The sequence below is a fragment of the Periplaneta americana genome, chromosome 11 (assembly GCF_040183065.1).
Source record: "Periplaneta americana isolate PAMFEO1 chromosome 11, P.americana_PAMFEO1_priV1, whole genome shotgun sequence".
Lineage (NCBI taxonomy): Eukaryota > Metazoa > Arthropoda > Insecta > Blattodea > Blattidae > Periplaneta > Periplaneta americana.
In genome coordinates, this window is record NC_091127.1 from 70,721,170 (window position 1) to 70,741,851 (window position 20,682).

The 20,682-nt window shown below is 35.5% G+C and overlaps 1 protein-coding gene across 1 annotated transcript in view; it reads left to right on the forward strand.

The window, feature by feature from the left end:
• Positions 1 to 20,682, forward strand: part of LOC138709086 (uncharacterized) — an 82,999-nt gene that overhangs the window by 39,116 nt on the left and 23,201 nt on the right. The window contains exon 5 of the mRNA XM_069839599.1: positions 3,350 to 3,602. Coding sequence (XP_069695700.1) covers positions 3,350 to 3,602 — 253 coding nt within the window. The remainder of the gene's footprint in view (positions 1 to 3,349; positions 3,603 to 20,682) is intronic.

Genomic DNA, 20,682 nt, shown 5'->3' on the forward strand with positions numbered 1-20,682 from the left:
TTTTATTTGAGAGATTAGTTTCAATATTTGCATGTTCAAAAATTAAAATATTTGTGAAAGGGCCTGATGTTTACTATCAAGTCGAAAATGTTGAAAATTATTAACAAAGCATGGCTATTTATTTATTTATTTATTTATTTATTTATTTATTTATTTATTTATTTATTTATTTATTTATTTATTTGTTTGTTTATTTATTTATGTATTTATTTATTCATTTGTTTGTTTATTTGTTTGTTTATTTGTTTATTTATTTATTTATTCATTTGTTTGTTTGTTTGTTTGTTTGTTTGTTTGTTTGTTTGTTTGTTTGTTTGTTCATTAATTCATTAATTTATAGTTAAGGCCATCAGATCCTCTCTTCCACACCACCAGAAATACAAAAACAATAATAGAAATAAAAAGGAAAGGTCACACTATAAACAAAGCAAAGTCACACCAAAATATACACAGGTTGCAGTCACACAAACTTTAGATGAGTGATTAAGTATCGTAATTAATTGTATCCTAATTAATTAACTAACTTAAACAAGAAACTTTCCATTTTAACCTAGAGTAAAAAAACCACAAATCAACACTTCTAGAAATAGCTAAAAAAAAAAAACATTAAAGACAAAATTTTTCAATTCAATTTTGAATTGTGATAAAGTCCGTCAGTTCGTGACGTCATTACGTAACGAATTCCAGAGGCGAGGTATTTCTATAGTGTAGGAGAATGAGAATAAAGACGTTTCTGTGTTGAGGGATAGAAAGAAGTGTTTGATGCCGGTTTCGAAGAGTTGTGAGAAATTGAAAGCGCGATAACAGATAAGGTAAAGTTGCCTATTTCCGTGATACACTTAATCCCGTGATACATTTTTAAAATTGAATGTCAGTCAAAGCTTTGCCGTTCGACCATACGCCAGACATCTTTCTCTTACTTTCGAGACATCGGTGAACTTCCTAGCAAGATACCCAATTCCGTGACATTCAGTGAAAAAAAACGTATCACGGAATTAGGCAATTTTACCCTAATTCGGAGTAGAAGTATGCATGATTCTAAATAGAAGAGACAGTGAATGTATTGTTCTTCGTTCCTTCAGACGCACCCATGAAAGTAACTGGAGGAAGGGTGCTATATGGTCAAATTTACGAGTATTGAAGATTAATCGTATGCAGACATTATGAACACGTTGTAGTCTCTCAGCTAAGAGTGAACTTACATTAGTTAGCAAGGAATCGCAATAATTAAAATTATTAAGTCATATCAAGTAAAATAAATAAGATATTGACTGAAACTAACTTGCAAACATATTGAAACTTCAAAACTTATCGGAATAATAACAATGACAATAAATGCATTAAGTGTGATCGTGGTTACCATCAATAAAAATAATTCTGATTCTGAATCCCTTCTTTTCCCGAATGTCCCTGCAGTGTGAACACAGACTGTAACCTTTACACCTTAGTCCTCTCGGCAAAGATATGTAAGACGAGTTTGTGACATGTAAGATAAAAAGGAAACCTTAAGTGAGTGGAGGATCGATTCTCTGACGTTCCAAATACTAGATCAGCTTCTTGCCAGTGAGGCAATGCTGAACATTATCGACATGTTTCCAGCACTCAGAATGACATATCTTCTCCCCACACTACACTTTCCGCTTGAAAACTTCACATGGCCCGTGAACCCTAAGTTGATTACCAATTGCAGCATGCGGAACGAATAGTTTTATATTCCAACAGCTTCCATATTGCAGAAATCCAAGGTGTAACCCCAGATCTGTGCTATATTATTGACAGAATGGATTGATGGAGTCGAGATTCAGGCTTCAACTGAGAGACTGAGGAAGGAGATGGGAGAGAGAGAGAGAGAGAGAGAGAGAGAGAGAGAGAGAGAGAGACTAGCCGTGCGAGGCAAAGTGAACGTTCTTTTATTGCTGCCTCCACGGCATACGATCTGAATGACAGTCTTTGCCCAAGAGAACGCCAAGGTATTTGCATGACTGGCCAGGGAATGTCGTTTCTCGAAAGGAATAGTTCCACAGCATAAGTAGGACGACGTCTGATAAACAAGACTGCAGAGAAGACGGCAGCAGAAAGGAAATGCGTCACAGACTAAAACAGATGACAGACTCTATGCGCCACTTCCCAGACACCTGCCTTCAGCATTAAGCTTTGTTTTCGCACAGCTCCAACAATGAACACGGATATTGAAATTCGGAGTGGTCATATTTATTTATTTACTAATATTTATTGTGCTGTACAACAGCCTGGGGCCAATATCAGTTCAGCACAAGATAAAAGTTAGCACAATATTTACAGTGAACAAGGAATTACAAAAACAGCGCATACAAATAATTATTATAAAATACAAATAAATAATGACAAATGAATAAATAACTGCAAAATACATGATACAGAAAAGCTCAAAAACAACACAAACAAATGAAATTGAAATTAATGTGATTTTGATGAGTGTGCTTAATATAAGAATAATCAAACAACAAACTACATACATTAAACGGATTTGAATTAATACAATGTAATTAAATTTTTAATACAATAATAATAATAATAATAATAATAATAATAATAATAATAATTTACTTACTTATTTACAAATGGCTTTTAAAGGTCCTGGAGGTTCATTGCCGTCCTCACATAAGCCCGCCATCGGTCCTTATTCTGTGCAAGATCAATCCAGTCTCTACCATCATATCCCACCGCCCTCAAATTCATTTTAATATTATCCTCTACGTCTCGGCCTCCCCAAAGGTCTTTTTTCCTCTTGGCTCCCAACTAACACTCTATATGCATTTCTGGATTCGCCCATGCGTGCTACGTGACCTACCCAACTCAAACGTCTGAAATAATAATAATAAAATAATAATAATAATAATAATAATAATAATAATAATAATTATTATTATTATTTTATTTTTGTGTCCATTTACTTGTTATTTTACGTATAAAATGTGCTAATCTACATGATATAAAGTACAACAATCTTTCAGGTTTGGGTAATTGAGGTACTAGGGTCTATAAACTCGTATGCAGGGGTTGGAAAACGTGTAGATTTCCACGTTGAAACTAGAAATATGATGGATAAAAAAGTTACAGAAGTTAAAAAAAAAAAAAAAAAAATCTACTGCCTTAAATAAAACACGAGATTTTATTGTCATGTTTGGCAACTAATAAAGTTTAGCTAAGTCTTACCTTTTTTATGTCAACGACTTCAAAAATCTCTTGACTTTCGAATAAAACTCATGCTTTAAAAGTTTTGAGGTCAATTTTAACAACCAATAGATATTACATTTCTGCACGCGGCTTTTAATTTTTAAGTTTGTTGAGGATGCTGTGTCTGTTTCAGATCGTCGTTGTACTACTGGGCACACTACGATTTCTTTAACAACTCCAGGTACGGGGATCGCGTTCCTGACACAGCATGTGATGAAATCTTCTCGAGCTGGCGTTCTCCAAACGGCTGGTTTCGGTCTCCATTGAACACTCTGGTGTACAAGCGCAGCGACCCTACAGAGGACGTCCGCTGCCTCTACAGATTCATCACGGACAAGAGACTGTACGCGCGTGTCATCCTCACCATAGAGACCATCAACTTCAAGGTGAGAATCTCCAATACTGTTCTAATGTAATCAACAAAGAGGGATGGTTGGCCATTGGTGTCTATTGTACTGTATTGAACAATTAAAACATAAGAACTCGTTGCTTCCTTGTTTAGATACAATTTAGTTTTCAATCTATGTTTATAACTAGAGGCCAGATTTTAAAGGGAATCCATTTTTCATTCCAACACAAAACATGAAATAATTAATTACGATGTTTAAAAACTATCTTCCAGCAACCAAATTATGTGGTTTTGACTTCCCTTTTTAGTCCATATTCCCTTTTTTCTCCTTTTTTTTAAAACATATTTTATTTTGGTCCTTTTTTGACAGAATATTGCAAACATTTAGATAATTTTCCTATATTTTTTCCGATAGGCCTATAACTTTTTGACCAAGCGAAAATAAATATCGTTCTTCTTCTGATTCCAGACATTGAAAAACTAATAAAGTGTGCTGATTTAGAGTTCAGGATAAAAAGAAAATTTTCGCCTCTGGTTTCAGTTGATGTTGAGCGGTCATTTTCTGTTTATAAAGACATTCTGCATTCAAAGAGGCAAAATCATATTGAAACATATTGAAATGTTGAATGTGATCAAATACAACACTTTTCTTATGTTGTGAAGTGATAAATTTAAGCTTGTGTGTGCTATGTGTATCCATGAATGTGCTGAAGTGTGTTTTCAATTAAAATAGCACCCTTTTGAGGGAGTAATATAGTCCTTTTTGAAGTCCTTTTTTGACTATATCAAATGCAACACTTTCCTTATGTTGTGAAGAAATAAATGTAAGATGTGTGTGTTATGTATATCCATGAATGTGCTGGAGTATGTTTTGGGGAGTAATATAGTCCTTTTTCAAGTCCTTTTTTTTGGCTATAACTTTCCCTTTTTTTTTTTTTGTCCTTTTTTGATGAAGAATTTTTCCTTTAAATTCCGGTCCCTATTTATAACGAAATAAAAGTCGTAGTTATCGATGTTAAATCCTAGGAAAAATCATTCTATCATGGATTCAAACAGACACTTTATCTGTATAAAATTATTTGAAATTGGAACCAAATTTTCAAAACAAACATCTCACTGACAATGAAACAATGAATTAACAGGGGATTTAAGGAAATCCAAGTGACTGCATGAAACATCCATGCTCAATTGAGGGAAAAAAGTTCAATACATACATTCTTTAACATTGTAGTGTATTTTGATATCCAATTATGTACAGAATAGAAGTAAAATAATTCTGCAGATTGGAAAGGACGATAGGATACACTTAAATGAATGGAAATCCTTTTTACGTTTTATGATTAAATGCACGGTTTATTAGAAAATTGAATTGGATGTTTCAGCAGACGCACGTCTCTTTCTTCTCGTAATACAAGTGTAAGAGGTAGAGATGGGAAAAGTTGTTCCAACTGTTCAAGTTTCTTGAAAATACTAGGTTCTAAATAACACTTCCGAAATAACAGTACCATAATATAACTCCACAGGTGTACAGTCGTATATTGGAACATATAGTACGACTAGTATCTAATAAAACAGTAGTATTTTGGAACAGGTACGTACTACTAGTATGTAACGGAACAGTGGTGTTTTGGAACATGAACGTACGACTAGTATGTAATGTAACAGTGGTGTTTTGGACGCTAAATGACCACATACTTCCCTCTATGCCATGTGATGCAATATGTCATAATGAGCTGAGACACACTGAGACTTGAATTTATGGAAAGGAAATGTATTCTAATACTAGACTGAATTCGTAGATCAGCTTAGTTCGAAACAAGAATTTTAATGTAATTTTAAATTATATGCAAATTAGTCACGAAATCTAATTGGATCCCAATGATAAATAAAACCTAACCTATTCTTCTTCTTCTGTCCAGCTCAAGTTCACAACGGTGGTAAGTTTCTAATAAATGTAAAGAAAAAGCTATAATCATTTCTGCCGTGCTAAAATTCATAATACCGTCATGAAGAGTAATAATCTCATTGTAATGAAATAAGAAAATTTTCAACCTTTGTGTTTCTTTAAATAGAAATTCTTCAACATTTTCTGCTTTCTCACCGAGGCTACAATGAAAAAATCTTTGAACAGAATTTAGTTTAATTTCAAGAATTGGTAATGCAACTATAAATAGAAAACAACCTATAAATTTTCATCTCCCTTGATAAAATTCACAATGCAGTTACTAGACTGTAATGCAGGTATTATGTTAATAATTCTTCGATGGAATACTATACTCAGTAACATCAGTTTCAAGATAATTTGTACATTTTTTTTAAGAAGCACATTGTATCATTACCATTTTTTTCTTTTCTTTTGGCTTAACATTTCTTTCTGTGTAACGAAAGGATTCCCACTTCAGTTTCCAATAGTGTCAAAGATGTTGTCGTAATGCAGTTCCAATCCAAAGTAAAACAAGTATTTTGTAAAAGCAAGGAACTGTTCCAAAATAATTGTTACGTTATATTTTGCCCACCTCTAGCAAGAGGTTACGAACTCAAATTTGTCTACCTTAGTGTACTACCTCCCATCTCCCTTTTAGCCTACAATGTTTCAAACTGGTCGCATTGTTCAGTGGCTTCAAATTATTGGTTTTTAAATTAAATTTACACCAAAACTGTTCACGATATTGAAATACGGATCCCGGATCCCGGCCAACTAGTCACTCATACCGAGTGCACCTCAGCACATGTGTGGACTTCGGTCCTGCGTTCATAGACATCTATGACGTAGTGCAGAGGGCGGCCACTAGAGGGAACCCAAGAGTTGGAGCTTAATCTGAGACGATTCTAACCGGCGTCGGAGTTGTAGCCGGTGTGGCTTAGTGGATAAAGCATCAGCACGTAGAGCTGAAAACCCGGGTTCAAATCCCGGCGCCGGAGAGAATTTTTCTCCGTTCCATTACTCTTTCATAGTAGAAAAGATGTTAAAAGCCTGGGTAAAGCGAATGGTGAGGGGCGCCACTGACCTCGCTAGACAAAAGATCTGAGCCAAGACGACATGCGGAGACTAAGGCCCTAATTTCATATTATTATAATGTATATTTGCGTAACAGCTCAGCTTTTCCTTTGGTTAACCCTAAATCTCTTATTAAATCATTGCGTTCAGATTTGTAAACTCTTCAGGACTTTCATTCTCTAAATCTAACAGTCTTCTAGATTATGTTTCTGGCCCTCATCAACTGGTTAGAACAAAATTTTACTTTAAAGCATAGGATTATTGATGCAGAAAAATCACTAGTTTATTAATAATATAAAACATAAAATATAGTTTTGTGTAAAAATAGTGCGTGATGTGTCATTTTTATGTAATTTCTGGCTTCAGCACACAAAAATACATAACGGAGAACTAGATTTATTTAATTTTTTTCATCTCAGGCCTGTGGCAATCTAACGCTTGAAAGCATTGATATTGACTGACACGCGCATGTATGTTGAACGATATAATAAATACAAGTGCAGTTCGGAAATATATTGATTGCACCTTGTATGTGGATAGACAATATTTGTAGCAACTGGTAAAGAATGGAGGAATAAGGTATAAATGTATATATGTATCCAATGCCTACCCACTTCACTTTACGTGATTCGAGTTCCGCATATTCTAGTTGTACACCACTTCGGCGGGCCACACTGTACATGACGTGTATCTATTGAGAGTTATGTCGTGTACTAGGGTGACTGTAAATGTAAGTGTTCGTATAAGCGTAGTGTCTGGAATGAGTGATGATGATGAAGATGAGGAAGAGAGAAGGATAAACCCGGTGCAGGCACGTAGCCTACTCCTGTCGAATAGCACCAAGAGGACCGCCAAGCTTAACGTCCCCATCCGACGGACGAATCACTATCAACAGTGACATATGCCTTCCCTTCATACGCACTGCGGAGAGATTTGAGATTTAACCCAGGCATATTGGTGCACAAATTAGTGATTAGAAGTTGCGCACCGCCAACTCTTCTAGTCCCGTGGTAGAAATTTTATATGAAACATTTCTGACTCCGCCGGGAATCGAACCCGGGCCGGCTAGTCTGAAGGCAGATACGCTACCACAGAGCTAACTCGGCGGACTTAAGGCGTAAATGTACCGATATAAAATTCTAGATTGTTGCTTTATGAGTTGTTACAATTATGTACACTACTTACATGTAAACAGAGAATTAGCTTAAGGGGTTAGGTAGGCCTACAGCTTACAGCAGTAAAATTTTGGAAATATTCAACATTTTTTTCCTCATTACTGTATCTTGCACATTAACGAAAATTAGTATATGTGTAAAACTCTGTCCTTCTGCTATATGAAAAAAAAAATATATATATATATATATTTTACGATTAAAAAATATTTACAATTTTTCCTTCAAAATTCAGTTCACTGTGAAATGGTGAAGCGTTTTCTTCATAACTAAAAAAATTTCCAACATTCTGTGGTGAAATTTTTTGTGTATATTTATGCATGCCATATCTACAACATGACGCAAGATCACTTCTCTACCTTTGATAGATTGTCTGGATTGTCAAATATCAGTATTTTCTTCTAACACAAAATAAAAAAAATATTAGTTATACAGGAATGTAGTCGAAAGAGCATGATATTGTAAATATGAGTTTCAGCAATAAAATAAAAGAGAGAGAACATGAAAAAGTTAACAAGTTTATGAGTTATGAGGGAAACGCTTCATCACTGGACAGTGAATTGCCACCATTTGGAATTTTGAAAAAGAAAAATAAATATTTTTTAAATCGTAAACATATTTTTTCCATATAGCAGAAAACAGTATTTTACACATACCAATTTTCATTACTGTACAAGATACATTAATGGAGGAAAAAATGTTGAATAATTCCAAAAATTTTACTGCTATAAGCTATACCTAACCCCTTAAAATGGCATTGGCTCGTATTACATAGAATACTGCTAGTAGCAGTAGTAAAAAATAATAATTCCTTAAGACGTCAAATTAACACACTTGCGAACTTTCATTGCATTTCTGCTATTCTTGTTGTATAGAATAAAGGAGTGCCTTAGCATAGCTTCCGTATAAACGTTTTCCCACCCCTGGGACAGATGGACGCATGAAGTGAATTTCATAGGCGCTCGTGGACCGTCTTGAATGTAGTTAATTATGAATACTTGGACATGTTCTTGAGCAGCCCTGCAACGTATTGAGGGTCTTCCTTAGTTTATGAATATTCTGAAGCACTGGAGATCATTAAATTAAGACCTCTCGGTTTCAGAGGTTGTTAATTTGAATTCCCCTCATGATACGAAAGCCAGTGCTCAACTTCCTTCATGTCTCATTACCCCCATATTATGTGAGCTTAATTAGTCTCCCGCCCTTTAAGAGTGGCTCCCTCTTCAAGGAGGCATGGGACAAAACGGAAAAGAATGCTGACATATTCGTTGAAGAAAGTCAAGTCGGCTCCACCACGACATTTCCATCGTGGGGCTGATTCTTGCTTTAAATCAGTGACACAGAAGTGACAAATCTTCCTCTGTATCTCACACAACACACCTGATATACATAGACAGTTTGTATAACTCGTTAACCAACTGCAGTATGGAAAATGAAAGCTAAATGTCAATGTCCCCTAAAAAAATATCGTGTATTCACATTCCTATTTTCTCTGTTCATTTATTTTTATATATGTATGTATGTATGTATGTATGTATGTATGTATGTATGTATGTATGTATGTACGTACGTATGTATAACCTGTTCCACTTCACGTTACCTCTCGGAGTGATGTCGCTACCGTCTCTGTTTACATAAGAACTAAGGTGACTTGGGCAGCAAGCGGTGTTGCGGGGGTAGGAAATATGGTACAGTACGTGTTGCAATGTTATAGACAGTATGTAGGTTCTCGCATACCATGCAACAGTAGAATGGAAGCGATCATAGTATAACAGGATTCCTTGACAATGAACAGTATTATATTAGGTTAATATTATACAGTTATTAATTATAATAGTTCATAAATTAGTTAGGTTCGGCCTATATAAGGTACTGTATTATAAATTACAATATTGTTTTTGTGTCTATGGTATATGGTAGCATTTAAAAATAAACTTACTGTATTATTATAATGCTGTAAAAACGCTTCCAACATTTATTCTGCTTCGCTTGCCGTGTCTGTTGAACTCCCTGCTGTATCAGTGGTACTGTCACCTTCAGATTCATTGCATGAGGCCTCACAGTTATTATCGTCTCCTTCATCATCGCTTGTGCTCAGACCTACATTAATTATAATTTGCTCAATTTCTTGTTCCATTAAAGCATCACGTCGCCAATAATCCTCCTCAATCGTTTTGACTTTATCGCACACCTTTTGCTAGTCCTCAACCAGGGCTGGGCAGTATTTGAAATACATTTGTATTTTGTAATTTGTAAGGATTTTCGAAAGTATTTTGTATTTTGTATTTAAATACATAAAATGGATGTATTTTGTATTTCAAATACTCAAAATATTTTTTTCTTCTTCTTGTTCTTCAAGTTTTGGATTTCGATTTGAAGAATGAACTTTTGTCATATTTGCCTACCCATTTCAGTTGTGCTAGCCATACACTTAGTTTTCTTACCACAACTGATTTCCTTAATGCCATGAAGAAATCTCCAACAGCATCAAGGATCCATCACCCAACACTTGCTAAATGTTTAGCATTATGGAATGCGTCTAGGAGACTCAAATACTCAGAAATTATATCAGATGTCTTGAAATATTCATTAAAGTTTCCTTGCCCAACTCGATGGAATTCTCTTTATGACTCAATCTTTCAAATATTGCAAGTCAAACATGATATAAACAGTATAATATATGAAAAACTGGGATTGCCAACCTTCAAAGATGTTGAGTTTCAATGGAGTATAAATACGTACCGTTCGATTTAATGCACAGTATATTCAATGATAATACAACTAAATAATTCACTAATGCAGTATTAAAATGCTTCAACGGAATGTAGATACGTCCCTCACGCTGCTCTAGTCTAGGCTGATAGGCTAATATTGTCTCGCGACTGTACAGTGTATGACGTAACGGATGGTTCACGAAGACGCCGCGGGTAACGTGAACTGAAACGGGTTGTATGAATGTATGTATGTATGTATGTATGTATGTATGTATGTATGTATTCACACTGCAAATGGGTAAATACCCGGTGGCAGTGGTAACTAATTACACTCAATAATGACAATTAATAATAAACAAATTATTAATAAATAATTAATAATAATAATAATAACAATAATAATAATAATAAGGAGCATCCTAAATTAAATGAAGCATGATCACTTAAAATAACATATAAAATAAATCTAATTTGTATCTTAACCTTAAGTTCGAAGTAAAACCCACGAGTATGACATGTTCATACCTGCACAAGTACCTTTCAGTACTTCACTCATTTCGCTGTGAACTCACTCAATGCACTGGAAATACGACACATTTCACTGATTCTACCCTGATTTCACTAACACTTCAAAAACATTTCACTGTTCAAATACTTTGCACTACCACTATAAACTATAAAACTTCACTGACACAAACACACTTCACTTACACAACGCACTTCACTGACACAACATACTTCACACTTTTTCACTGATACAACACTTCAAATAACAAAATATCAATTACACCCTTTAAATAGTGTGTATAATATACTACCGTCTATTACTGAAGTCCTTAAGCCTATTTTTAAATAAATTTTTGGTTATTGGTAAAGCCTTTAGTCAGTCTGCAGGTAAAGCATTCCATTCCCTGATAATACGATTGAGAAAAGAAAACTTTCCAGTGTCCGTCCTCTGTCTTCTTTCCCTCAATTTATATGAGTGGCCGTTCCTTGAAGAGTAATTTGGCGGCTGCAACCTATTTTTTATTTCTCTCCAGACAGGCTCACCTCTGTATGTTTTGAACATTGCGCATAATCGAATTCGCGTTTTCCTGTCTGGATTCGCGTTCTCCTGTCTGCTATATTGCTAAAATTAGCTGTTGCTATTTTAATGTAGTTACTCTACAATGGCATAGTGATTAGACATTCCATCTGCAGAACGCCAAAGATTCGCAGTTGAATTGCGTGTTTTTTGTGGAGAAAATGTTTCAGAATTTCTTATGGCCAGGTGTATGAACTTCGATTAGTGCAGCCATCGGGTAAAACTATCACTTAATCTTTGGTTAAGCATTTTTGCTGTGCTTCGATTTTGTGACATTTAAAGAAAGTAGATTTGCATCAAGCCAGTTTTTTACTTGAAAATAACCATACTTGGATTTAAAAATACAACTCCACAAAAGAAACATACCTAATGAAAACAGGTACACATTACATTATTATTAGCAGAATAATTATATTACGACAATACTTGAAGACAATCTTTTTGTCTAAGGAAAAAAAAAACAAGTTCCACAAAGATATAATAGAAAATAATAATTATCATTAGGTTTTAATGAAGATAGTGGCCTTGTAAACCAAAAAGAAGGAATAGGCCCTAACGTATAAAACTTCAGAGAAATTTTGTAATAGTATATTACGATACAAGGTTGGAAAGTGATTTTGTAATACATTTCACAAACGTGTATTGTACAACATTTTTGCACGATCATTGAAAATTCTGCAATAAAAGCAAGAACAAACTTCTTGTTCGTAATTATCGCGGAAAACGTGAAAAGGAAAACACTTTCTAGTTTATAGTCAACAAAATCCGTACTAAACGGTATGATCTGAGTTTTCAACCATGACAGACGAACACGGGATAGAACTGCCGTCAGCACGACACGAACCTTCATCCGAGACAACATATGACTTCGCATTGAAAAGTAATTTGATTGTCTTATCCATAATGTTACATCTAATTAGTATACATTATTGATATTATTGAATCTCAAATTAAGATTCGACTATATTTCTTCAGTATGTTATTCTTTGCGGGAGAATAGGCAGCCCTTGTTGAATTCGGATGTAGCCAGGTCCAGAACAGTGATCAGTATTGATATGTACTAGTCTAGTCCTCGGGGAGAACTCCCATGGTATCCATTTTATAGAGGGGAGCCTGGACACAAGCCCCCGCTAGGGACGTGGTAGCGATAGAAAATTCCCTCATCGTACCTTTAGTTCTGAAACAATGGAGCTACAAAATACATGATGGCTAAACCCATTGTAGTCTGGGCTAAACACCTGCAACCAGTCAAACCTTGAAGCTCTATTCTTGTATAAGCCAATGTACACATAAGCTCATTTTTCCGGTATGAAAGAGAAGCGGTTAAAGGGACACTGGTCCACGAAAGCTAGTTATGAAAAGTGAAACTGCGCAATTTCAGGAAAGAGGACTTTTTTCTTATAAACAGTAAAAGAAAGTCTATTTTTCTTATTTAACAAATTCTTCTGATTCTGTTTGTAACTTTCGTATGTAACATTTTATATTATTATTATTATTATTATTATTATTATTATTATTATTATTATTATTATCATCATCATCATCATCATCATATCGTCATCATCATTATCATAATAATTTTTGTATACTCCTATCTAATTATTAATTATAGTCTTGGTTTAATGTAGAGTCTACTTTTAATTCTGACATTTCGCCATTTCCGTTTTGGTGAATAAGTGTGCAGCATGCTGGTTTTGTGAAAAATAACATTTTAACTGCCTTCGGTGTATTTTCTTTCCCTCTACTTGGAAGCCAAAGCCTGATTGCTACACAGTATACAGGGAAAAGACTACAGGTAGTCTTCTTTTTTTTAAGTAGGTTATTTTACGACGCCTTATCAACATCTTTGGTTAGTTAGCATCTGAATTGATAATGCCGGTGAAATGAGTCCGAAGTCCAGCACCGTAAGTTACCCAGCATTTGCTTATATTGGGTTGAGGGAAAAACCCCCGAAAAACCCTCAACCAGGTAACTTGCCCCCACCAGAAATCGAACCCGGGCCACCTGGTTTCGCGGCCAGACGCGCTAACCATTACTCCACAGGTGTGGACGGTAGTGTGCTAAATAGGCCTATTTCTCCTCTATAAATCTTTGCACTAAATGATGTATTGTTAAGATTTATTTTAAACATACAATGACAGGAATAATAAAATGAAATTGCAGCCACACTGAAATACAGTTTTCACAAAAAAAAACCTGTCCTACAATTCCATCCTACATTAGGGACTAGTCCTCCGCTGTGGAGTAACGGTTAACACGCCTGACCGTGAAACGAGCGAGCCCAGTTCAAATCCTGTTCGGGACAAGTTACCTGGTTGAGCTTCTTTCCAGAGTTTTCCCTCAACCCATTAAAAGCAAATGCTAGGTAACTTTCGGCGCTTGACACTGAATTCATTTCGCTGACATTATCATCTTCATCTCCTTCAGACGCCTATAACCATAGCAGTTGGAAAAGCGTCGTAAAGTAACCAATAAAAAAATTATGAACTACTCAAATATTATGAGAAAATGTTATGACTAGGGGGCGGATGTTGATGACCTAAAATCTGTTTAATATGGTCATTAAAATGCCCTTAAACTAATGGAAAAATTAAATGAAATTAAAAGAAAATGACATTTAAATATTATTCAAAGAACTCGCATCCCAACTTCTTAAAATTAGTCACCTTGTTTCGATGACTGCCCTGCAAATCTCGGAGAGAGGAGTAACTTCCTGGAATTTGACTAAGACAAAGGAAAAGGGCATGCAACAAAATTAAAGTTTTAAGGTAAAACTATTGATTTTAATGAAGGTTTACAATGTGTTTCAATCAGGGGCGGTCCATGTCAATGACTTCGTTCTCCGTCTTCTACTTCTTCCGCTCTTCACTTTTGTTACCAGATCTTCCAAATGAAGAAGTGTGAATGACAAAACAAATTGTGGCCGCAGCGTGCATTCTTGCAATCTTTGTGTTAAAAATACTGTCTACTACAATAGACATCCTTTCCGAACCATGTTGGGGACAAAACGTCCTGTCCAGGACACGGTGAAAGTTTCCTCTCTTCCAAACATAAATTCTAAATATATCCTAGTAATGACAAAGAACAGTAGCGGTCAAAGCCCTTAATTAAACTAAGCTTTGTCAAGCATTTTATATTACTTTCGTTGTGTGAAGTGAAGCCTTCAATGGAATGTGGGATGGACTTTAGAGTTTGTTCCAAACTAATAAAACTCAAACTTCACTGTTATTCACTTATTCAGTAGGTAATGACTACTGACCTATTTGCTTAGAAAAAGATTTAACAGACCTATCGGTAAAGAAGAAAGTAAAATGCATTCCAAATGATCTAAAAGTTCTTCAAAGTTTTAAAAATGACCAAAAAATGCCGAAAAAATATGAAAATGGCCTATTTAGTTCAAAAACGTCAAAAAATGCAATATAAGAAACTATGTTTTTACGTTGATATTAACATATAAAGGAGTTCTATATTAACAGGTATCGTCCTAATGTGAAAAATAAGATGACTTTTCATCAACATCCGCCCCCTAGTTACGACTATATTGGAACAATAAAATGAGGCTAGCACATAAAATCTAACTATTCTTAGAAACCCGCTCCACAATCGTTTCGAAATATGAAAAGGCTTAGGCCTATCAGGGAACAGACTATGGTCTGCTTTAAAGTAAAAAGGTAAAATAACTTAGACAATACCGGACCCTTACCAGTTTGAACTCCTGTACATCGAGCTCTCTGCCATTCCAGTTTCATGAGGTCGATCATAACGTCAACCCTGCACTGATATGATTATATTCGCGATGCCTGCAAAAATCTAGTTACGCGATAATTTATTTCACAACTGCGTTGACACCCGCCGCTGATTTATACCGTGATTCGCATCGTGGTAGTGGAAACGCGACGGCAACCTTGACCTGCCCATGCAAACGGGATAAGTTGTACAGTAAATAGAGATTAAGTTGACGGGGTTTTAAGATGTGCACCCTTTGACATGGAAATTGGTCGCTGTTCAGAGACTAAGCCCCATCTCGAAAAAGCTCGGGAATTATCTTGTGGTCTGTGTTTACACGCGTATGTTTTACGTAGAGAGATTCGAAACCCGGTCTTTGTAACGAGAAGAAAGAGCTCTATCGCTAAGCCATAATGGCTTCGAAGGGAATACAGTGTGTCCGGCTTAAACGTATAACATTTCATTATTTTATCACTTGAAAAATATTGTTGATATTCACATTCGGTTTGCTTCTACGGGTAGGGTAACTTAAAATACTTTTTACATCCAGTACCTAATACACCTCGATATGAGCACCATTAGTGGCGCGGCAGACGTCCAATCTGTATTCCACCTCTCTCCATTTGTTTTTCACCATTGCCGGCGTAACATTTGCGACAGCTGCAACAATGTTAACCTTCCCGGAAGTGTGGAATGTAGCCCCGTCCGAAAAACAAACCATATCGAGGAATGCCTCTCTCTCTCTTTTTTTTTTAACAGAATTGTCTCCGCGAATGCCCTTCGTCGCGGCTTGTCTTCTGGTTTGATTTGATTTTTTTATTTTATTTTAGTAGGTTATTTTACGACGCTTTAACAAACAGCTTAGGTTATTTAGCATCTGAATGAGATGGAGGTGATAATGCCGGTGAAATGAGTCCAGGGTCCAACACCGAAAGTTACCCAGCATTTGCTCATATTGGGTTGAGGGAAAACCCCGGAAAAAAACTCAACCAGGTAACTTGTCCCGACCGGGAATCGAACCCGGGCCACCTGGTTGGTTTGATTTGATGACGAATCTGAAGTCTGTACGCCCTTAGGCTCAACCTCTTATGGACGACATCGTGTACTGTCGAACGAGGTAAATTTAGCTCCCTACTTGCTCGTGGGATTGATTTACGGGGGCTCCGCTGGAAAGACGTACGGATTAATTCGACATCAGCCACAGAACAGCACGCTTGGTGTGGTGGCCCGATTTTGAAACCGAACTCCCAGCTTCACGAAGGCATCTGCCCCATTTCATGATCGTTACGTACGTTGCAACATCGTCAGTTGGTCGCAGTTGATATTCACGTCGAAATCGACGTTACCTGCGTAACAGATTTCAACTCCGCGAGAGAAAGCACACAGAATGTCTTTTACCGTGGAGTCCACATGGTTACTGACGCTAATTGACTATTTCCGCGAACGACGTAGTTTGCGCATGCGCGAATGCGATGTACACTCGCGCCATGCAAACACAGGCAACATTTTGAGTTACCCTACCCGTAGAAGCAAACCGAGTGTAAATATCAACAATACCTTTTCACGTAATAAAATAATGAATTAAAGTTATATATTTCAGCCGGACACAGTGTATGTCATTTCGTGACACAGATGCGTCACTGCTACGACTTGCCTTCATCCTCGACATCGATGCTTAATATTTCCACGTGTGAATCTCGTATTAACTCAAACGACACAAACAAATTCACGCTGCAGGAGAGTGACCAATTTTCCTTGTCAAAAGACGTACAGAGACGGAATTAAAATTTGGAGCGAGTCTTGATGAGAGTCCACCTGTATGTGGGCGACAATTTCGCACGACTATCTACAAGTAGCATATATGTAGGGGCTCTTGTTACTGCACATGAGCAGTGTGTTGCAAGAGAAACTTATTAGATAAGGGAGCTCCAAATTTTATTTCCGTATCTGTACAACGTAAATACGAAATTTATAGTTGTTATTGAAGCATCCTCCGGTTTCTGCATCTATTGTATAGCCCTAGTACAAACCCTAGTAATGCCGCACTTCGATTATTGTGACGTTTTGTTAAGTGACCTAAGTCCTGAACTGTCAGTCAAGTTACAGCGAGTTCAGAATTAGTGTGTCAGATACGTATGCAACATCCGACGATATGATCACATATCACCGTCCTTCGCAAGTCTTTCGTGGCTCCGACTTAAAGAACGTAGAACTTTACACTCTTTGTCTTTACTCTTTCGAATTCTGCACACTTCAACATCAAATTACCTTTCGTCTCGTTTCTCTTATCTACACTCTAACCACGACGTAAATACCAGATCACTTATCTGTGGCACGCTAATTATACCTCTTCATAGAACATCTTGTTATTCATCATCTTTTACAGTATCCACCTCGCGACAATGGAATTCCTTGTCACAAAGTATTAGGGCCTGCAAAACAATAAACACTTTTAAAAACAGCTTAAAAGATAACCTTCTTAATATTTCACTCCAATCATACTGACAAACTATCACTGACTACATTGTTACATCTTCCTTTAGACATGCATTCTGATAGCGCTGTATTTTCAAAATTGTCTCATAATAATCTCTTTCTATTATTTAACATTATTTGAAATATATTAACATTCTTTGTATTTTGGCTTAATTCTGCTACACAGTTTCTATTTCATTGTTTAATTAATAGTTCATAGTATTTTTCTGTTTAATTTGTAAATAATCTCTTGTATATACGTACAGTAACTCATATCTAAATCAAATTGTTGAATTCTTTGTAAGTTCATACTTTTTGCTGGTTAAGTGGAAGAGAAGACCTTACGACCTTAACTCTGCCAGCTAAAATAAATCATTATTATTATTAGTATTATTATTATTATTATTATTATTATTATTATTATTATTATTATTATTGGACTGCCATAAACAGAATGCACCACGAATCTCTTCTTTCGACTTCTTTTAGTCTTCTGCCGTCTGAAATATAAAATGAGGATTCTAATTATTTCGTCGATAATAGGCTATCGTAGTTAACATGTAGGAATCTTACATCCCTTGACACGGAAAATGGTCGCTCTCCTGTAGCGTGAATTTGTCAGTGTTGAGATTCACACGGAGAAATGTTAAGCATCTAAGTCCGAGGTTGAACGCAAGTCGTAGCAGCGACATATCTGTATGTCACGAAACGACATATTCCGTACGAAGCCTTTATGGCTTAGCGACAGAGCTCTTTCTTCTCGTTAAAAAGACCGGGCTTCGAATCTCTCTATGTAAAACGCACGCCTGTAAACAGCGCACACGATGAGGTGGGACTTAGCCTCTGAACAGCGACCAATTTCCTTGTCAAAGGCTGTAAAAATATAAAGACAAGAACTTAATCATATGTGCTTCCTAACTTCACGAAGGTCATCATTGTAATTGTATTTGAAAATATAGATACATATTCCTATTTTGACCTAACTAGTACACAGTGAAATAGGCTGAACAAGAAGCTCAGATATGCTTTGTTGTTATTTGTGTAGTGCACATGGTTTTCAAGAAGAAAGAATGTTTAAATATGATGGAACATCAGGAAATTTTCAAAAAGAAAATAAATTTTTGCTTTAAAATTGTCTTAGATACGTGAGAAATATATGAGCCGTTCAGAGCAGAAGTGGTGTAAGTCAAAATTGGGCAATGAGGGTTAAAGTAAACATTCTGTAAAATATAGCGCAAAGTAGCAATTAATATTCAATTTATTTAAACTATTAGTAGTCAGTGGATAGCAAGAAGGACATATTAATTGCTACTTTGCGCTGTATTGTACAGAATTTTTACTTTAAACCTCATTACCCAATTTTGACTTACACCACTTTTGCTCTGAACGGTTCATATATCATAAAATTTGATATCCATTTAAGACCTTGTTAACTGCTGCAAAGCTGTTTTAAAAGTCTGCTGCACATGGTTTTTAAATGACACTCAACTTCGATTGTAATTTCCCGCAACTTTAATGTTTCACTTTATTCTCATACCCAAAAGCAAAAGCATGCCGATATTATTGATGCATGTATGCAGGAAGTGGAACAATTAAAAATTGCAAATAATAATTTACGTGAAGAAAATACTGAATTGAAAATGAAAATCATTGATCTTGAGCAGTACTCAAGAGTGAACATGGTTGACATACACGGAGTGCCTGTGAAACCTGCAGAAAATCCTACTACTGTTGTGCAAGATATAGGAAGAGTTCTTGGTCTTGAAATTAAAGATGAATTTATTGATGCTTGTCACCGTCTGAAGTCCAGGTCTGATACTCTACTCCCTGCTATTGTAGTTAAATTCACTCATCGGCGATTTAAAGAAGATATTCTGAAGCAACGAAGAGTGAAGCGTAACCTCAACACCCTTGATTTAGGCTTCAACTTCAATAATCCAGTCTACATCAATGAATCTCTCTGCAGTGACACGAGGAAACTCTTAGTCAAGGCTCGTGAAGCAAGAAGACTTAAAAACGCCAAGTATGTATGGACAAGGAACGGAAATATATTTCTCCGTCTTCATGATCAATCTCCTGTTTTCCAAATTAGAAATGAAATCGATATTACTAAATTTATTGAATCTCATTGAGTGCAGTAACTGATTTTACAATTTATTATCAGAATGTTAGAGGTCTTAAGACAAAAAGTAATGTTTTTTTTAGTAATGTGCTTTGTAATAATTTTACTGTAATAGCATTAACTGAAACTTGGTTAAATAATTCATTTTATAATTCTGAAGTAATTGATGACAGGTATATTGTATTTAGGAATGACAGATCTCCTAATACTTCAAAGAAAAAACATGGAGGGGGAGTACTATTAGCTATAAAATCCTCATTCGAAGTTGAACGTATTTCGAAACAGACAATACTTTGGAATGTATTTGGGTTAAATTATTTTATAATCATACGAAATATTTAATTTGTGTAGTATATTTCCCACCCAATTCAACAACTGAAATTTATAATAACTTTTTTGAAATCGCTTATAAAAATTATAAAATTTTTTCAGACAGTAAAATTTTGATTTTGGGAGACTTTAATATACCTGAAATTATTAATGATAAGTATGATCTGTCGAGAGGATCGCTTAAAGCAAGAGAGTTAATGAGATTTATAAATTTATTCAATTTAAAATCGAGTAATAAAATATCTAATATAAACAATAGAACTCTTGATCTCATAATAAGCAATATAGAATATTTAGAGGTTGAAGAAGAAATTCCGTCTTTAGTACAGATAGATATTAACCACCCTGCATTGTCTGTAACATTTAAATTAGTTAAATTAGTAATTCTGTCAGTCAGTCAATCTTGACAATATAATTTTCATAAAGCTGACTTTGAGAAATTATATCGACTTATACAACAATGTGACTGGACAAGTATTTATCTTTGTGAGGATGT